Raw genomic sequence first — 17,933 nt, 5'->3', positions numbered from 1 at the left:
TTCTTTATATATATACACGTATAAAGATGCATATATGTATAAAGACACACATACATAAAATCACATTTATCTTTAAAGAATGATAATGTGTAACAATTGAGAGCAAGCAATAGATCCAAATAAGACCACAGGATTCCAAGTAAGGGCAACATCACTAGAGTTAAGTGTACAACTTTCCAATGAAAGTACCTTAAAGAAGCTAACTATTTGGAGGGGTAAGTAAGTTCTGGTACATATGTTTAAAAATAAAAAGCCAAATAAAAATCAGCTTGATACAAAATAATCACACTTTGTAAGTACTCAACAAATAATATATCTAGGACGGCGCTCCAATGATGCCAAACGGTTGTGGTAAATGACAGGGAAGATGCTGAGGAAGGTGTTTTCCTGAACTTTTTTTTTTTTTTGGTAAAGATTTATTTATTTATTTATTTGAGAAAGAGCTAGAGAGAGAAAAGGCTCCCTCCTCTGCAGGGAGCCTGATTGCAGGGCTTGATCCCAGGACTCCCAGGGATCGCTTAACTGACCAAGCCACCCAGGCACCTCATTCTTGAACTTTTTGTATGTGAAAAGCCTCTTAATGTTAAAAATATTTCCTACTGGGGCACCTGGCTGGCTCAGTCAGTAAAGCATGTGACCCTTGATCTCAGGGTCATGAGTTCAAGCCCCATACTGCGTGTAGAACTCACTTAAAAAAAAATTCCTATTAAAATGAAGCCATTACTAGGTAGTGAGAAGAGTTCTTTTTAAAATTTACTTTTTTTGGGTGCCTTGGGTGGCTCAGTCGTTGTCTGCCTTCGGCTCAGGTCGTGATCCCAGGGTCCTGGGATCGAGCCCCACACTGGGCTCCTTGCTCCACGGGAGCCTGCTTCTCCCTCTCCCACTCCCCCTGCTTGCTTATGTTCCCTCTCTCGCTGTGTCTCTGTCAAATAAATAAATAAAATCTTTAAAAAATAAATAAATAAAAATAATAAAAGAAAATAAGATTTACTTCTTTAATGTGTTGTTTTTTTTTTTTAAGATTTTATTTATTTATTTGACAGAGACACAGCGAGAGAGGGAACACAAAGCAGGGGGAGAGGGAGAGGGAGAAGCAAGCTCTCCGCTGAGCAGGGAGCCCACTGAGGGGCTCCATTCCAGGCCAGGCCCCTGGGACCACAACCTGAGCCGAAGGCAGACGCTTAATGACTGAGCCACCCAGGAGCCCCCTAATGTGGTTTTTTTAAAGATTCTTTTTTGGGGGGGGCGCCTGGGTGGCTCAGTCATTAAGCGTCTGCCTTCAGGTCAGGTCATGATCCCAGGATCCTGGGGTCGAGCCCTACATGGGGCTCCCTGCTCAGCGGGAAGACTGCTTCTCCCTCTCCTGCTCCCCCTGCTTGTGTTCCCTCTCTCGCTGTGTCTCTTTATCAAATAAATAAATAAAATCTTTAAAAAAAAAAAAAAAATTTTTTTTTTTTTTAATTTTTCAGTTATCCTGATATCCAGTGTGAGGCTTGAACTTACAACCCTGTGATCAAGAGTCTCATGCTCCACCAACTGAGCCAGCCAGGCACCCCTAATATTTTAAAATCATATTATAATGTTTTAAAATTATTAAATACTCAATTATTTGCCCATCTGAATTGTAACTGATTCTAAATGAGTTAAGTCTAAGCTGACAAAATTTTACAATCCCTAGGTACAACACAACTTAGCTGCAATCCCTAAATTGCTCTGAAGAACACATTCCAAAGTGAAAATAAAATCACTTTCCATCTCCCTTCATCCAATCTGACAGTGATTAGCGACAAAGGGATTTGGGCAGGGAAGTTCTTCCACACCTAAGTACCGTACTCACAGGTGTACATGGCCCACTCACCAGTTATAATCAAACCATGATGCATAACTAGGAATAATAATGTGATTGGTCTGCTCTGTCACATTATCTTCTCCAGGGTCAAGTGAGCGACTCTGATCACCTTTGCTAGGATCTTCATCTTCCTATAGAAAAGAAGCCAGAGTTTAGAGAAACAGAGAACTGCAGAGACATAAATAACAGCTTTCAAACTTCTCATATTAGGGCACAAAATGAAGCTATCTGATCCAATTTCAAGGCTCAGAAAAACAAATTTCAAATAAAAACAGCCTTTTCAGTTTTTAAAGTACCTTCATAAGATGTCCAGATGATATAGCAGATTCCTCCCTTTTACAGATGAGGGAATCAACTCAGAGAAGGCCCAGAACTTTTCCCACAACAGCTTGCTTCTTACTTGGCCAGTTTTATCTAATCCTAGGGTCACAAATCTAAATTACTAGTTCTCAAGTTATTTATAAGAAGGTGACTAAAGGACACTAATGAGGCATAATGACACGCCTTCCCCTACCCCAAAGATTGATCAGTAAGTATCTGCTAGTGGCCGTATGCACCTTATCTCATTCATTCCTCACAATAAACAGCAGGTATTATCACCTCTTTTATGGATGAGAAAATGATGCACAGAGCCGGTAAGTTGTAAACAGGGTATAACTCCAGAAAACCCAGTTTGAGGGCCTAGACTCTCAATCACTTTCACTACTATAAGCTCTGATTTTTATCAGATTTATGGAGGTTTTACAAATGATTCCACCTAAAAACCTTGCCTGGCTAAAACAGTAATTTCAAAATCATTGCTTTGGGTCAAAACCCAAGAACATTTCTTATGCTACCAGTAAAGAGTAATAATAATTACTTTTAAGTAAAAGTATCATGTAATACACAGTTTACATTCAAATGTTTCCAATTAACCCAGAAATGCCCTTTATACATTTTTCTCCCCAAACCAGAACCTGATCAAGGAATCCACATTATATGATACATCTCTTTAGCTTCCTTTAATCCCTGCCTCCCTTTGAGGGGGGTACTTTATGACATTCAAATGTTTCAAAATTCCAGGCCAAATTACTTATGCAATATCTAACAATCTCTATTTATCTTACTGATTCTTCATAATTAACTTCCGATCAAACATTTTTATGAAGAATACCACAGGAAGTAAGTTTTTTGACATTCAGATGTTTTCCCATTTTCTATTATACCATTATATCTATCAAGCTTTCATCTGTGGTGTTTTACTGTCTTTATTCTTATGAAATTTTTTTCTATTAAGAACCAGTCAAATTTTGAATCGTACTCTTTCATACTGGCTCCATAGTTTAATTTCTACCTTTTAAGTTAATTCATCATAAATGTCCTGTGCTACAGTATTTGAAGTGAGGATCTACTGTTACTGCCTAGAAACTTAAGACAATAATTTCCTTAAGATCAATGAATATAGAAAAAAATGTAATGTATGAAAGCCCCAAGGAAACTCTGGTTGTTAATTAAATGATGCTGAAACAATTTTGATGACAAAGGTAAGAAATGTTATTTCCCAAATCAGGGGAGCTAGTAAAAAAATATGCTCATGGTTAATGAGTTTTTGAGATGTAGATTTCACAGACTCAATTATAACACAAAAAATTTCCTTTATTCAGGAAAACCAGGGAGAGACTGGCACTGCGATTAAAAAAAGCCAATAGTCTATGATTTAATTATCAGAATGAGGGGGAACGCATGGGATGACATTATGGGACCAGCTGTTAAGAGTGACTACTTCTAACCAGTTTTGGGTTCAATTTTACAACAGACTTGGCCTTAGTTTCAAGATACCCCCAGCCACTGTCATAAAAAAAAAAAAATCTACATGTCGACTGTCTGGCTTTTTATTTCGGTCTCTTTCACTACCACACAATAGTATTTACACTAAATGATGACATCTTTTTACAAATATAACATCTGTTAATGGTTCCTAAGTAGCTCTCTAGACTTCTTTAAAAGAAGTCTAATTTTAAAGAAAAAAATCATAGGGGCGCCTGGCTGGCTCAGTCAGTGGAGTGTATGACTCTTGATCTTGGGATTGTGAGTTCGAGCCCCACACTGGGTGTAGAGTTTACTTAAAAATAAAATCTTTAGGGCGCCTGGGTGGCTCAGTCAGTTAAGTGTCCGACTCTTGGTTTCAGTTCAGGTCATGATCTCATGAGTCCTGAGATGAAGCCCCACACTGAACTCTGCGCTTAGTGGGGAGTCAGCTTGAAGATTCTCTCCCGCTGTCCCTCCCCCCCACTTGCGCATGCACGGTCATGCACGCTCTCTCTAAAAAAAAAAAACCAAAGCTTTAAAAGATAAAATAAAATCTTATAAAAAAAGGAATCATAAGAACAATTCAGTTAAAGAGCCTTATGTAGATGAGTTTCTTGAACATTTTCAGGGAAATCCTATCATAAGTAGATTCATTCCTTGAATGTATAAAAAAAAATACAGTAAATGTCAATTTGGGGGATTTCTCTAACTCAGTGAAAAAGAACTATCCATTTTCAGCAAAGTAAGGGAGTTATTTCAAGGGGATTGTTATTTCAAGGAGTAGGGATTAGTTACACCTAACTAATAACACAAATATGACAGTTTGAATGAACAATCCAACACCTTCAACATCATTATTTCTATGTCTCTACCACAGGACTGATGAAACAGGAAGGTGCTGTGAGGGCTCAAAAAAGGTTAAGAGTATGCTCAAAGACTGTGGGCTGGAGTTGTACCCACAGAAATAGAAGTGAGAAAATCAAGGCAATCGACATGGTCCCTGCTTACCTGTCCTGTGAGAGGACACTTGGAACACTGCAGTCAGCTCTGATTACTACCTTGCAACCAGGGGATGACAGAACCAGAAATTATAGCGTAAGAGGAACACTTCATGAGGAGATAGAAATCTCCTCTCAATAAAACTTTGAGAGTCAAGAAAGACAAATTATTTCAGGGGTGTGTTAAAAAAAAAATCAGAATGGCCTCAAAACTAAACATTTCTAAGGACACTTCTAACCCGTGTTCCTACTGTTCCATACACAGGACCCCTCAGACAGCCACTTGTGCACCAGGCCTAACTAAATTGTTACCTTTCCTCCTGTTGTGACTGTTTCTTCATCCTGCTCATCTGTAAAATCAAAATATATGATTTATTTAAAAATCAAGTAAACACTCTTTGGATTACTTGAAAACTTCCAGGTAATTTTAAAAACTTAAATTGTTACATGCAGAGAAAAGGAAAGAAATAAAGCATTACGAAAGCAAATCCACCTCTAGTAATTCAGTAAATTGAAATCGTACACAGAAGCACAAAGGTGAGTAGAACTTCAAAGCATTAATAATTAAAAATTTCCAACAACAGGGAATTTATAATTAATTACTGCTTGGGCTACTATCTTAGTGATGATCTTGCTAATAACAGGTAAAGGACTTGATTGGGGCTCTTACTCCTGAGATTTGATGAAACAAAGTAATGACATTTTAGATCTCAGAGGACATGAGTGAAGGAAATGAGGAGAAAAGAAAAGAAGTGAACATCAATCACTATGAAGTCCTGGTAAGGCTGTTAATATATTCTGAGGATAGAGGACTCCAGGACATAAATGCTGGCCTTGCAAAAGAACAGGAGTAAACCCAAGTATAACTTAAACCAGGCAGCTGATTTCCACAGCGAAAAGTGCCTGTGTGGACAATTGTTTATTGTCCTCCCTTTATTGAATGAAGGCTGCGTTTGCATTACAATGGCAAAGTTGATTAACTGAGACAGAGACCATATGGCCCACAATGTCTAAAATATTTACTACCTGGCCCTTTCCAGGTTAAGTCCGCCAACCTCTATTTTAGAGAATATACAAAGATCAGTAGTAGACAAACAGGTGGTACTCAAACTTTCAACTGTATTTCATACAGTGCCTCTACTACATGCTGGCCATGGTCCCAATGCCAAGGACACAATAAAGAACAAGAAAAGGTCCCATCTTCACGGAGTTTACATTCCAGTTAGGAGTGGCAGGAGACAGAAGAGAAAACACACGAACAGGTATCAGATGGTATCAGAGGAAAATAAATCAATATATTTTAGAGAGGCGCTGGGTGGGTGGACCCTTCCAAATAAAGAGGGAACCAGCCTGGTCAAAGGGCCACAGGTGGGGGTGGACCTGCCGCCGTCAGAGATCTCCAAGGCCACTCTGAGCATGAATAAAGGCTGGGAGAAATGAGCACAGCACAAGAGAAGAGCACAGCACAAGAGAAGAGCACAGCACAAAAGTTAGACAGACCCAGACCTGAGTCACTGCTCTGTCGCTTAATAGCTATCTGCTTGGAAACACTACTGAAACCCTCCAGCCTCCATCTCCTCAGCAATGACACAGGGCTAACATGGTTTTGCAGTGAAATGCAAACAAAGGTAGAATGAGTACCTGGCAGGTACTCATGCAAAACAGAGATGGACACTGTTGCTTGATTTCTAAGTTAGACAAACACCTGCTAGCACGAATATGGGATTCACTGTGTGGTAAATAAATTATGGTCATCCAGCTCTGCACAGCGACTACTTTTATTCTAGGAAGTGACGAAGGGATCTAAATAAGGTTATCAAAAATGAACTTTTTGTCCTCTGGATCTTGATAAACCACACGATAAACAATTTCTCACTAGATGGTGGGAACACAACCTAATGATCTCTCTCTGTTCAAAATATATACCATTTAAATTTAGTTTGACAGATTTCTGTCCCTGACGTAGTCGGTACCCGATGGAAACAGACTTCTGATAATACTAAAGTAGGAGGGAGAGATATCCTGCTTACTGATTCCTAAACAGTAGTAATAAATGTTCTCTTCCTCCTTCCAGATGTGGGCAATCACACTTTCACCTCAGCCCCTGGATCCTGCCCTTTCAGAGAGCTCAAGACAGAAAGGAAGGAAGGACTCGGTATATGTAGCTAGGTGACATATAAGGCATAATATGGACCAGTTAAAACAATAAACAACTCTGTGAACAGGAAGTCCCAGTTGATGGATCAGTTACCCCTGGCATGGTTCAGGTTATACCTAATGCAGGAAGCCAGATGATTAAATAATACATGGAAAGCCCATTGGTCCCTGGATGAGAGGCCAGGACAACAGTTTCAAATTCCATTTGACTCTAGCTCTCCAGCTGTGATGAGCAGCACCTTCGGCCACAATACCCTTACTATTTAGACCTCAAACCATTCACAAACACAAAGGGAAGATCTCTTATACCCAGCACTAAAAATCTTAATCCAACCGACACCTTTATCCGTTTCTTAAAAATGGCTTCAATTTGACTCCTCTGATAAAGTCTATTACATAAACACTCTAATACTTACCTCCACCTCTAAAAGGACAACTGCCCACTCCCTTAAAACTAGATTGATTCCTTTCAGGATATATACTTAATATACACCCTATCATTCTGTTTAACAAAGTGTCTCAGTGAAGATAATCAAGTCTTAACACTTACCCTGCTACATTACTGAAAATATAAAAGACTACATATAACTCGTTTTGTTTTCCTGGCCTTTGAATCAGTGGTACCAGTTGTGGAATAGAAAATATAAAAACTTACAGAAAATTGGAGTTATTGTTATTAATATTCTATTAATAATGTTAAAGATAACTGAGAGGAATGTTTTGACAGCATTTCTTTTTCGTTTGTTGACCTAACACCAACTTTACATAAACTGTCAAGACAATTTTCTATTTCTGCTTTTGACATAATCAAAAATGGAGTCATCCACTAATGTTAAATAGCAGGCTTTAAGCCAGAAAAGGGAGGGTGTAGTGAAATGAAGTAAAAAAACCTCTCCTAACTACCTACTCATAGCTGTCATCAAGAATCTCTGAAAAAGGGGCGCCTGGATGGCTCAGTCGGGTAAGTGGCTGACTCTTGATTTTGGCTCAGGTTATGATCTCATGGGTCCTGGGATCCAGCCCTGAGTGAGGCTCCACACTCAGCAGGGAGTCTGCTTGAGGATTCTCTCCCCCTCTGCCCCTCCCCGAGCTTATGCACTTGCACTCTCGCTCTCTCTAAAATAAATAAATCTTTAAGGGAAAAAAAAGGATCTCTGGGGGAAAAAAAGAATCTCTGCAATTTGTCTGAAATACAGAATTCACCTACTGAAGAGAGAGAGAAATTGCCGTCTCATTTTCCACATAAGGAAATCTCGAATACCCCTTCCAGGTGTAAAATTCCCGAACGTCAAAAATGTAGTATATACTGAAAACAGTAGGTTCTCCTTTGATTTTTTTAAAAAAGATTTGAGCAGAGAGAGAGCAAGAGCAAGGGGTAGAGGGAGAGAGTAACAGACTCCCCGCTGAGCAGGGAGCCCAACATGGGGCTCAATCCCAGGACCCCGGGATCATGACCTAAGCTGAAGGCAGACGCTTAACTCACTCAGTCACCCAGGCATCCCTCCTTTGATTTTTACAAGTGAAGAAAGAAACCGAGATCCATATATAACACTCAAGAACAAAGATGTTTAAAACTACCTCTATTTTTTAAATTGAAGAAAGTGACTACACTCCTCTTGTCTACCCGACAGCACATCCAAGGATTATGCCTTACTTGTGAAAATGTACTCTGTAACTTGTAAATACTATGAGCAGATGATGTGATTCTCATTTTACACTATTTAGAAAGCTAGAAGAAATACTTGAGAAAATAAATCATTTAAGAGTCAACAGACTTTTGTTCTGAAGATGCAAAATCAAATTGGTAAGAATGGAAAAAATGGATCACAGGAAATTAAATTTCCTGATATGGCAGCAAACAAAATGACAGTGGTGCTAAGGGGGCCATGGTCAACGTCTGTGCTGGACCAAAATGGTAGCAACTGGAAGTGACATCTCTTGGGGAAGAAAGAATTATCAGAGGAACTAAATCTTTGAGAGAGAAAACAACACAGAAGTCTATAGACTGCTTTGGTTTTACCTAGATCTGCGACAGTTCCTCCTTTAACAGGTGTGTTTTCACTGTCTTTCTTTGGGTTCACTAGAAAGAAAAAAAAAATCATGTTTTAGGGGAAAAGTTCTACTTTTTTAAAAGAGAACAGAATAAAAGACGATTGAAAACTACATGAATCTCAATGTAAATCCACTGTCATCCAGAGTTCACCATCATGAAAAACTCCAAACCCAACAGAAAGATTAACACTTACTGTAACAGACTGCATTTTGTAATTTCCCAAGTACCAATATTTTTTCATGACAAAAGTACACAATACAAAAATATATAGGGCAAAACCTGAAAAGAACCTTTCAATCCCTTCCCCAAAAGTATTTTTTATTACATTTTCTGTGCATTTGTTGATTCCCATTTTTGTGGCATTCACTTAGATAAGCTGAAGGAGAACTAATACCTTTACATATCTATGTAGACTTCAAAAATAGAAATGTTACCCATACTGTGCTCTTCCTTACCACTCTACTTTTCTCATTCAAGAGTGTGCCTGTATGACCTTTCCATGTTATGTATTTTTAGTTAAATTATATCTCTTTCATTTTCAATAAATCCACTATGTCCATGGGTGGGTCATAAGGTAACTAGTCCTATATTAATGGAGACTTAGTTTATTTGCAATTTTTTACAGCAAAGTAATCCACATTCTTATATTCACCTTTAAGCATGCATATAATTACTTAAAATGAGAGCTCTGAAATTAAAACTGCTAATGGATATACACATTTTAAAACAACAGATATAGCCAAATTGTGTTAAGTGCCTTCATCAATTTACACTTCCACCAATAGCATTTGAGAGTACCCATTTCCTCAAAACATCTGTACTTTGGGAATCATCTATTTTCTAAGTTTTGAAAATCTAATGTATGAAAAATGTTCCTTTAATAATTTACATACTGTTGGTTAAATGAGGTTGAGCATCTTTTTGCACATTTATTGGCCCCGAAATTTGATAAAATTACCAGTACAAAATACTTTGCCCCTCACTCTATAGGGTGTAAGAATCTTTATACAAATTTAGAGTTCTAATTCTTTGTTAAATGGCTAATGAATATTTTCCCCCAAGGCTAACACTTGCTTAAAGTACATTAATATTTGGAAGGTTACTTTTACATTTTAATTTGGCACTTTAATCCACCTGAAGCTTAAGTTCTTATTTCTGACACAAAGAACAGTACTAAATTTTTACCACAAGTATTTATGGAACAGTTTGGTCTTTTCCCACAAATTCGCCCTGCCAAATTCACAATAAATTAAATTGATAAACAAACATGGATCTACAGTTGAATCAAACATTCTACTCTACTGATGGATTCAGCGACATTCCTGTGTCCAAATCATACTATATCCATTATTATAGTTTTTAGAGTTCAGTTAGTTATCTGTTAGGACTACCACCACCTTCGTAGCTCTTTTACTTAAAATAAATATTTGGGGGGCACCTGGGTGGCTCAGTGGGAAAAGCATGCAACTATTGATCTCAGGGTTGTGAGTTCGAGTCCTACACTGGGTATAGACAAAACTTAAATGAATACAATTTAAATAAATAAATATTTGGGGGTGCATGGCTGGCTCAGTCAGTAGAGCATGCAATTCTTGATCTTGGGGAGTTGTAAATTCAAGCCCCACACTGGTTAGAGATTACTTAAAAATAAAAGCTTAAAAAAAAAAAAAGGCAAACGAGAGGCACCTGTGTGGCTCAGTCAGCTAAGCATCTGACTCTTGTGATCAAGCCACCCATGGGGCTCCATGGTTAGCATGGAGTCTGCTGGAGATTCTCTCATTTTCCCTCTGTCCCGCTTGCACTCAACTCTTTCTAAAATAAATAAATAAATCTTTAAAAACAAAAAAACAACTGAAAGATGCATATTGTAGTCCCTACAGCAACCACTGAGAAAAAAACCGGTAAAAATCAAATAGAGAATATGAAAACCTATATAACAGAAAACAGAAGAGTGGTTGCCAGGATATGGGAGAAAGGAGATAATCTATACTAACCCCCAGTAAGTATAGGGTTTGTTTTCAGAGGGACGGAAATGTTCTAGAATTAAGAGGTGGTGATTGTACAACATAATGAATACACTAAAAAAACCAATGGAGTGATTAAAATACACTTTAACTGGTGAATTTTATGCTATGTGAAGAATATCTCAATTAGAACTATGCTATATAAAAAAGGAAGTCATAGAAGTTCTAAAATAAAAGAAAAGCAGGGGCACCTGGGTGGCTCAGTCGGTTAAGCATCTGCCTTCAGCTCAGGTCATGATCCTGGGTCCTGAAATCGAGCCCTCCATCAGGCTCCCTGCTCAGCAGAGAGTCTGCTTCTCCTTCTCCCTCTGGACTTCCCACCCCCACTCATGCACTCTTGCTCTCTCTCAAATAAATAAATAAAATCTTAAAAAAAAAAGAAGAAGAAGAAAAGCAAGCACAGAAGCCAGAACAGAACATTGAAAGTAGTGGATTAAAGCAAAAGAAGGGAGGAGGTAAGAGAAGGACAAATAGAAAAAAATTATCATAATGGCAGACTTAAGCCCAATGACATCAATAATTCTATAACATTTCAGTGGACCACATACTGCTAAAAACAAAAAATGTGTATTGGGGAGGCGGGCAAAGCTCAACAATATGCTGTTTAAAATCGACATGCTTGGGGCGCCTGGGTGGCTCAGTCATTAAGCGTCTGCCTTCGGCTCAGGTCCTGATCCCAGGGTTCTGGGATCAAGCCCTGCATCAGGCTCCCTGCTCCACGGGAGGCCTGCTTCTCCCTCTCTCACTCCCCCTGCTTGTGTTCCCTCTCTCACTGTCTCTCTCTCTGACAAGTAAATAATCTTTAAAAAATAAAATAAAATAAAAAAATAAAATCGATATGCTTTACATAATCAAACTGAAAGTAACAGGATGCAAGAGAGATGTAAGTCAGAAATCTAACATGTAAGAACAAAGCTTGTGTAATTTACAAACTGCTCTGCTGAAGTCAAGTACAGTGGAGACTAATTTTAAAAAGTGTAGAAATAAAAGGGTGTGGTGTGATGAGGCTTTATTATCATCAGAGAACCTGGCCTTCAAGACAAGTACTACTATGGCACATAGACAAACACGACATAAGAGTCAATTCATCAGGAGGACATGATGATCCTAAGTGTATATGCCCTTAAATAGCAGAGCTTCAAAGTACATGAATAAAAATACTTAAAAGAAAAAATATTCACAGGAATCAAGGAAAAAAATAGACAAATCCACAAATATAGTTAAAAGGGTCTAACATTCTCCCAATAACTTATTTAAATAGGTTAAAATATCATAGATAATACGCCACCTTCTCATCTGTATATTGATTCTAATGGAATTTAAAAACCATTTATTTCAAAGCATTGCTCAATTTAGAGAATTTTTCTTTCTTTCTTTTTTTTTTTTTGAGTAGGCTCTATGCCCCTGTGGGGCTTAAATCACAACCGTGAGATCAAGAGTCACCTGCTTGACCAAATGATCCAGCTAGGCGCCCCATTAGAGAACTTTTTGGTCACGGTGTTTTTCTCAGTAAGTAGCAGAAGTACACCAAAAGATTGGGAAAGGGAAGAAACATTGCACCTTGAAAGTTGGGAACTGGGGGCACAGAGCAAGAAATGATTCATCCCATGGCATTGCTACAGAGTGATTAAATCACATCTAATACTCTCATAGTCTAGGCAAAAGAATACAAACCATTTTTTGGAAGCACCACTTCCTCTATGTTGGGTACCGGCGTTGGGTCTTCCATGTCCTTGGTAAGATCTTCTTGCTCATCTTCCTCTTTCTGACTTCTGCGCTTCCCATAAAGACTAGCTTGGCTAAAACATACAATGCATATAAATATAAAAAGGCTGACTATAGCTACTCATAGCAGACAATTTCAGAGGCTTTATCCTCATTGTTAGAATCCATGCTCAGAATCTCTTTAAAAAGACAAATAGAAACCAAACAAATTAGGTACATTCCCAAATTACATCTAACCAGCCAGAAGGAAAGTAAAGGTTATTGGGAGGAAGAAATGGCCCCAGAAATTCTACTATACAAATCACAGACAGTATCCTAAAGGGGGCTTAAATTATGTAATAAAAGAACACCTGCTAAGGAAATATGGTACATATTTTATCTCACATAAACAATCACTTACATAAGAAATTTTCTCAAAGATATGTACAACCGTATTTTCCTGGTTCTTTGTATCATCCAAATATCAAACTGCAAAGTAAAATCACTTAGGATAGTACTAATTTGTGTGTGTGTGTGTGTGTGTGTGTAAAAACTGCCATCGCCCTTTCTTTATTTTTAAAACTAACACATTCCAGAAAGCAGATTAGGGTTCAAACAAGAATGGAAAGACTTCTTACCTTGAAGAATTACAGGGGATACAGGATAGAAATTATCAACTACTTCATATAACATGATGTGTACCAGAAACGAGTAAGGGTACCAAGAAAACAAGACATAATCAAGATCGAAAGTGACAGTTAAGCTCAATCTTGGAACTGTAACAATTCACAATGTTTCAGGACAGGCAATGTTTCAGGATAATGAGTAGAGGCATAAGAAAAGAGACAACCTGTTCTGAGACGGAATGAGCAACACAAACAAGTGAGGAGTGGAGAAAGAGCTGATGGAAATATACAGTGGGCCAGCCCGCGTCCTCACACTGCAGAGAGCATGAGCAGAGCTCTCTTCATGACAGACCACACACTGGCATAGGTTAGAATCAGGTATATAGGTAAAAATATTTTTTAAATTTTTAATAAAAACTGCATGACAATTTTTCAAAAGCCTGTGAACCTAAAGGTGTTAGGGAGACAAAATAAGGGAAGGTCAATAAAACAAGAGTCAGGAAAACAGATATCAATGTCTTTTCACTAAAGGAAACAACACAAAACTTGAATGACCGCTCATTAGAAGACAGCTGTATTCAGGGCGCCTGGGTGGCTCAGATGGTTAAGCATCTGCCTTCACCTCAGGTCATGATCCCAGGGTCCTGGGATCGAGCCCCACATCGGGCTCCTGGCTCAGCCAGGAGTCTGCTTCTCCCTCTCCCTCTGCCTCTCCCACTGCTCATGCTCTCTCTCTCTCTGTATCTCTGTGTCTCAAGTGAATAAATAAAATCTTTAAAAAAAAAAAAAGAAGGAGACAGCTGTATTCAATTGAAGGACACGCATACATCTACTTTGGGAAACTCCATTTGGTGGGTTTTATACTCAGAGTAGAGGCTCAGTACCATCACTGTGAGCCTCCTAGACATCACGTCTTTTTTGGGGGGACTACTAGTGTCCTGGCACTGCATCTCAGCCCCTAAGTGGGAAGAAGCGTACATCGATTTCAGGCCCAGGAACACTTGGAAAAGCTGTATGGCTTTCTTCACAGGGACATCAGGGAAGCCCTCAATTCCCTGCATATCAAGCATAAGACTCAGATTAGAGATTTAAGAAATAAGGTTACTCTCACTAATTGCTAAAGAAAAATCTATTTTTGTGGTTTTTTCTATCATAATACATGTGACTTGACAAAATAACAACATCCTTTTATGACTATGACTGGCTCATTAATATTATTTATAAAACTAAGAATTTTTTAACTTCCCTAACAGCTTCTATACACGGTTAACAATGCTTCAGATAACCCTACCCTTCAAGAAATAACATGGTTCTGATGAATCACAGACCTATACCCCTGAAACAAAATACATTATATGTTAATTTAAAAAATTTTAAAAAGAAATAACATGATTCAAGGCATGTTCTGGGCATAAAAAAAATGCTAATTTGGCTATAGGAAAAAGTCAATAAAAGGAAGCTAATGAAGGGAAGATAACAAGTAGATCTTTATAGTCCAGTCAACTGCCAGAAATTTAACAAATTTCCGGTTGCATGAAAAGAATAAATTTTGCGTCTGTCATTTTATAAGACTAAACTTAACCTCTTTGAAATTAAATTAAAAAAATTTTGAGTGAGACAAGCTAAGCAAGCCAGAAATTAAGTATCTACTTAATATACAATAATAAATGTTAAGTATTATCTACCATCTATTAAGTACTTACTTCAGGCCAGACACTGCACAGGGGCTCTAAAGTCTCACTTGATCCCCACAACAACTTACTCAAAAGAAACCAGGAACCCCACTCAAGCAAGATTCACTAAAGTACAAATGTGATGCCCTGAACAAGGCACTCTGCTCAACATGAAACAGACATAGGTTCCTTTCCTCTATGAGTCACTCTGATCACAAATGGGACAGGTGGTAAAATCAGAGAAAGAGACACTAACTATGGCAAATATAATTTCTTAAATTCCTTACCAGCCACACTGCTCAACATATAATTAGATACAGAAAAGACTGTATTCAGGGTGCCTTGATATAAATACAACATCAGATGGCCATCTTACAAAGGAGATGAAGGGGAAGGAAAAATAGGGGAAGAGGAAAAGAAAGACAAAGAGCCAAATATTCCACCCTCAGACCTTGGTGAAGGTGACGGAACTTAGTTGAAAGGATACAGTAACAGGAAGCCGAGAGTCCAGCTTTGAATCTTGACTCTAAGGAAAAATCTCTATGTGACCTTGGAAAAGTTACTTCCCTATCCTGAACCTCAATCTCTATCTCTTAAGATAAAGACGCTTATGATACTTCAAAGATCTGTTTCAGTTTTAAGTTTCTGAACATGGTTTCTACTCTCACTAAGCTGTGAGCCAAAGCTCTAATCCAGAAGGCAAATATTCATCCCCTTCCCATGGCTAGGCCAGAGAGAGAAAAATAGTTTCTCTCAGAATTTGATCATGGAATTGGAGTGGCTATATTTTAAGTACAGATTAGATTTCACAGTATGTTTATGTGGAATACAAAGTTAAATGTGGGGTGTGTGTGTGTGTGTGTGCGCGCGCGCGCACGAGAGACAGAGAGAGAGAGAGAGAGAGAGAGTGTGTGTGTGTGTGTGTGTGTGTGATGGAAGATTATTTAGCCATTAAAAAGGAAATTCTGCTACTTGGGACAACATGAATAGACCTTGAGGCCATTTTGCTAGGAGGAATAACTAAGAGAAAAATAAATACCATATGATCTCTCTTATATGTGGAATCTAAAAAACAAACAAAACAAAAAACACAAATTCACAGATTGAGGGAATACACTGGTGGCTGCCAAAGGTAGGGGGTGGGGGAGAATGGGAAAGTTGGTGAAAGGTATAAACTTCCAGTTATAAAATAAACCCTAGAGGTGTAATATACAGCATGGGGTCTGCAGTTAACACAGTACTGTGCATTTGAAAGATGTTAAGAGAGTAGATCCTAAAAGTTCTCATCACAAGAAAAAAATATTAACTATGTGTGGTGCCGGATGTTAACCAGATTTATTGTGATTATTTCACTATACATATCGATTTAAAAAAAGATTGTAATGCAAGGTGCCTTAGCATAAATACAACAGAAGATGGCCATCAGATAACATCTGACAAGATGAGCTACCAGAGCAAAGACATCTACCAAGTCAAAATAAGACAACTTCCTTTGAGCAAAACTTCTAGTATAAACATAAAAATCTGGAATTCCCTCTGCAGTTTGTTTTAATGCCTCTGAATCATGCTGCAGTTCTTACCCTTTCTTTCCACTCTTCTTCCGGGATTCTGTGGGTGTAGGAGGTGGAGGGGAAGGCGAATGTTTCCTCTTTCGAGCATTAGCTGATGCTTTCCTATCTCTTCTCTCTGGACTTCTGACTGGCTAGGAAGAAGTAAATGGAAATAAATATCAGCCAGCTTTTCTGACTCCTCAGTTTCTACAAACCCTTGTCCAAAGATGAGTTTCACAAAGATAATACCAATACCACTCAGAGCATCCTCAACGACCAGCAGTCAAGACTCTCTGACCTTCCAGGTGATGTACCACCAATGGAAATATTAGAACCATCCCACAGGTATTCAAACTGTGCTACAAAACAGACATGCCCAAATCCTGCCCAGCTAAAAACTGTTCCTGTTCACCTTCTGCTTCCAGAGAGGAAAAGCATTTTCAACAACTACTAAAAAATACAAAACATATGCTATTTAATTAATGAAATACAAACAATGGCTGAATGATCTTGTGAAAGTGTATCAGAAACTAGTCCTGACGTGTCAGTAAAATAGGAGAAAACTTTATGACACAAAAGATGTTAAATAAGATTGCAACTTATGACTTAAAAGTCAATCTAACAGAAGTACAAATACCCCTATTTGCAGATGGCATGATCTTATATATAGATAACCCTAAGGAATCTACCAACTATCAGAGCTAATGAGTTCAGCAGTTGCAGGATACACATCAAAATACGAAAGTAAACCTGTAGATGATAATTATGGATTTAATAAAATAGACAATAAAGAATTAACACCTAAGACAATCCAAAGTATTGTACCCGAGGTGCCAAAAAAAATCAGAGATTAGAACGTTAATTAAACATTCATCATCTCTGGTATCTTCATACTCCTTACAACTCTGTTTCCTTTCAGAAGCTCAGTAGCATCAAATTGGAATCTAAGTCATCTTACAGGCCTACACAAGAAGTTTTAAAGAAAATCTAAACTGTCCACACTGTATGGTAAGTCTGAAGTTAAACTTTTAAAAAGAGATATTAAATGCATTTTTATAGAATCACGCGAAAAATAAGTGAATAAATTAATACATAGGCCATCTAAATCTGAACAGAGATGGCTACGGACAGGCCTCTTTAATAATGTGCTGTAGAAATTAGACTATTCCTAATGACAAAAAAGATTGGTTGGAAACGCATTAAGGGAAAGCAAATATCTAAGCATATGGGGTGTGGTGGGGGGGGAGGCTGAATAAAAAATAAAATTTAAGTCAAATTCCACAGCAAATAAGGACCAATTAAAAATGAAAGGATATGAGGGGCACCTAGGTGGCTCAGTGTTAAGCGTCTGCCTTCGGCTCAGGTCATGATCCCAGGGTCCTGGGATCGAGCCCCGCATCGGGCTCTCTGCTCTACGGGAGGCCTGCTTCTCCCTCTCCCACTCCCCCTGCTTGTGTTCCCTCTCTCGCTGTGTCTGTCTGTCAAATAAGTAAATAAAATCTTTAAAAAAA

General features: G+C 38.2%; 1 protein-coding gene across 1 annotated transcript in view; it reads right to left on the bottom strand.

The window, feature by feature from the left end:
• SMARCC1 (SWI/SNF related, matrix associated, actin dependent regulator of chromatin subfamily c member 1) overlaps positions 1-17,933 on the bottom strand; it is a 178,117-nt gene that overhangs the window by 90,623 nt on the left and 69,561 nt on the right. The window contains exons 10-14 of the mRNA XM_034997255.1: positions 16,453-16,574; positions 12,544-12,668; positions 8,813-8,872; positions 4,948-4,985; positions 1,859-1,980 (exon numbers count right to left, since the gene is read on the bottom strand). Of these exons, the coding sequence (XP_034853146.1) occupies positions 1,859-1,980; positions 4,948-4,985; positions 8,813-8,872; positions 12,544-12,668; positions 16,453-16,574 (467 nt within the window). The remainder of the gene's footprint in view (positions 1-1,858; positions 1,981-4,947; positions 4,986-8,812; positions 8,873-12,543; positions 12,669-16,452; positions 16,575-17,933) is intronic.

This window comes from Mirounga leonina, unplaced genomic scaffold, assembly GCF_011800145.1.
Source record: "Mirounga leonina isolate KUSES-001 unplaced genomic scaffold, KU_Mleo_1.0 Mir_94, whole genome shotgun sequence".
NCBI lineage: Eukaryota > Metazoa > Chordata > Mammalia > Carnivora > Phocidae > Mirounga > Mirounga leonina.
The sequence above is the reverse complement of the archived record's forward strand: the minus strand, read 5'-3'. Positions and strand labels throughout refer to the sequence as shown.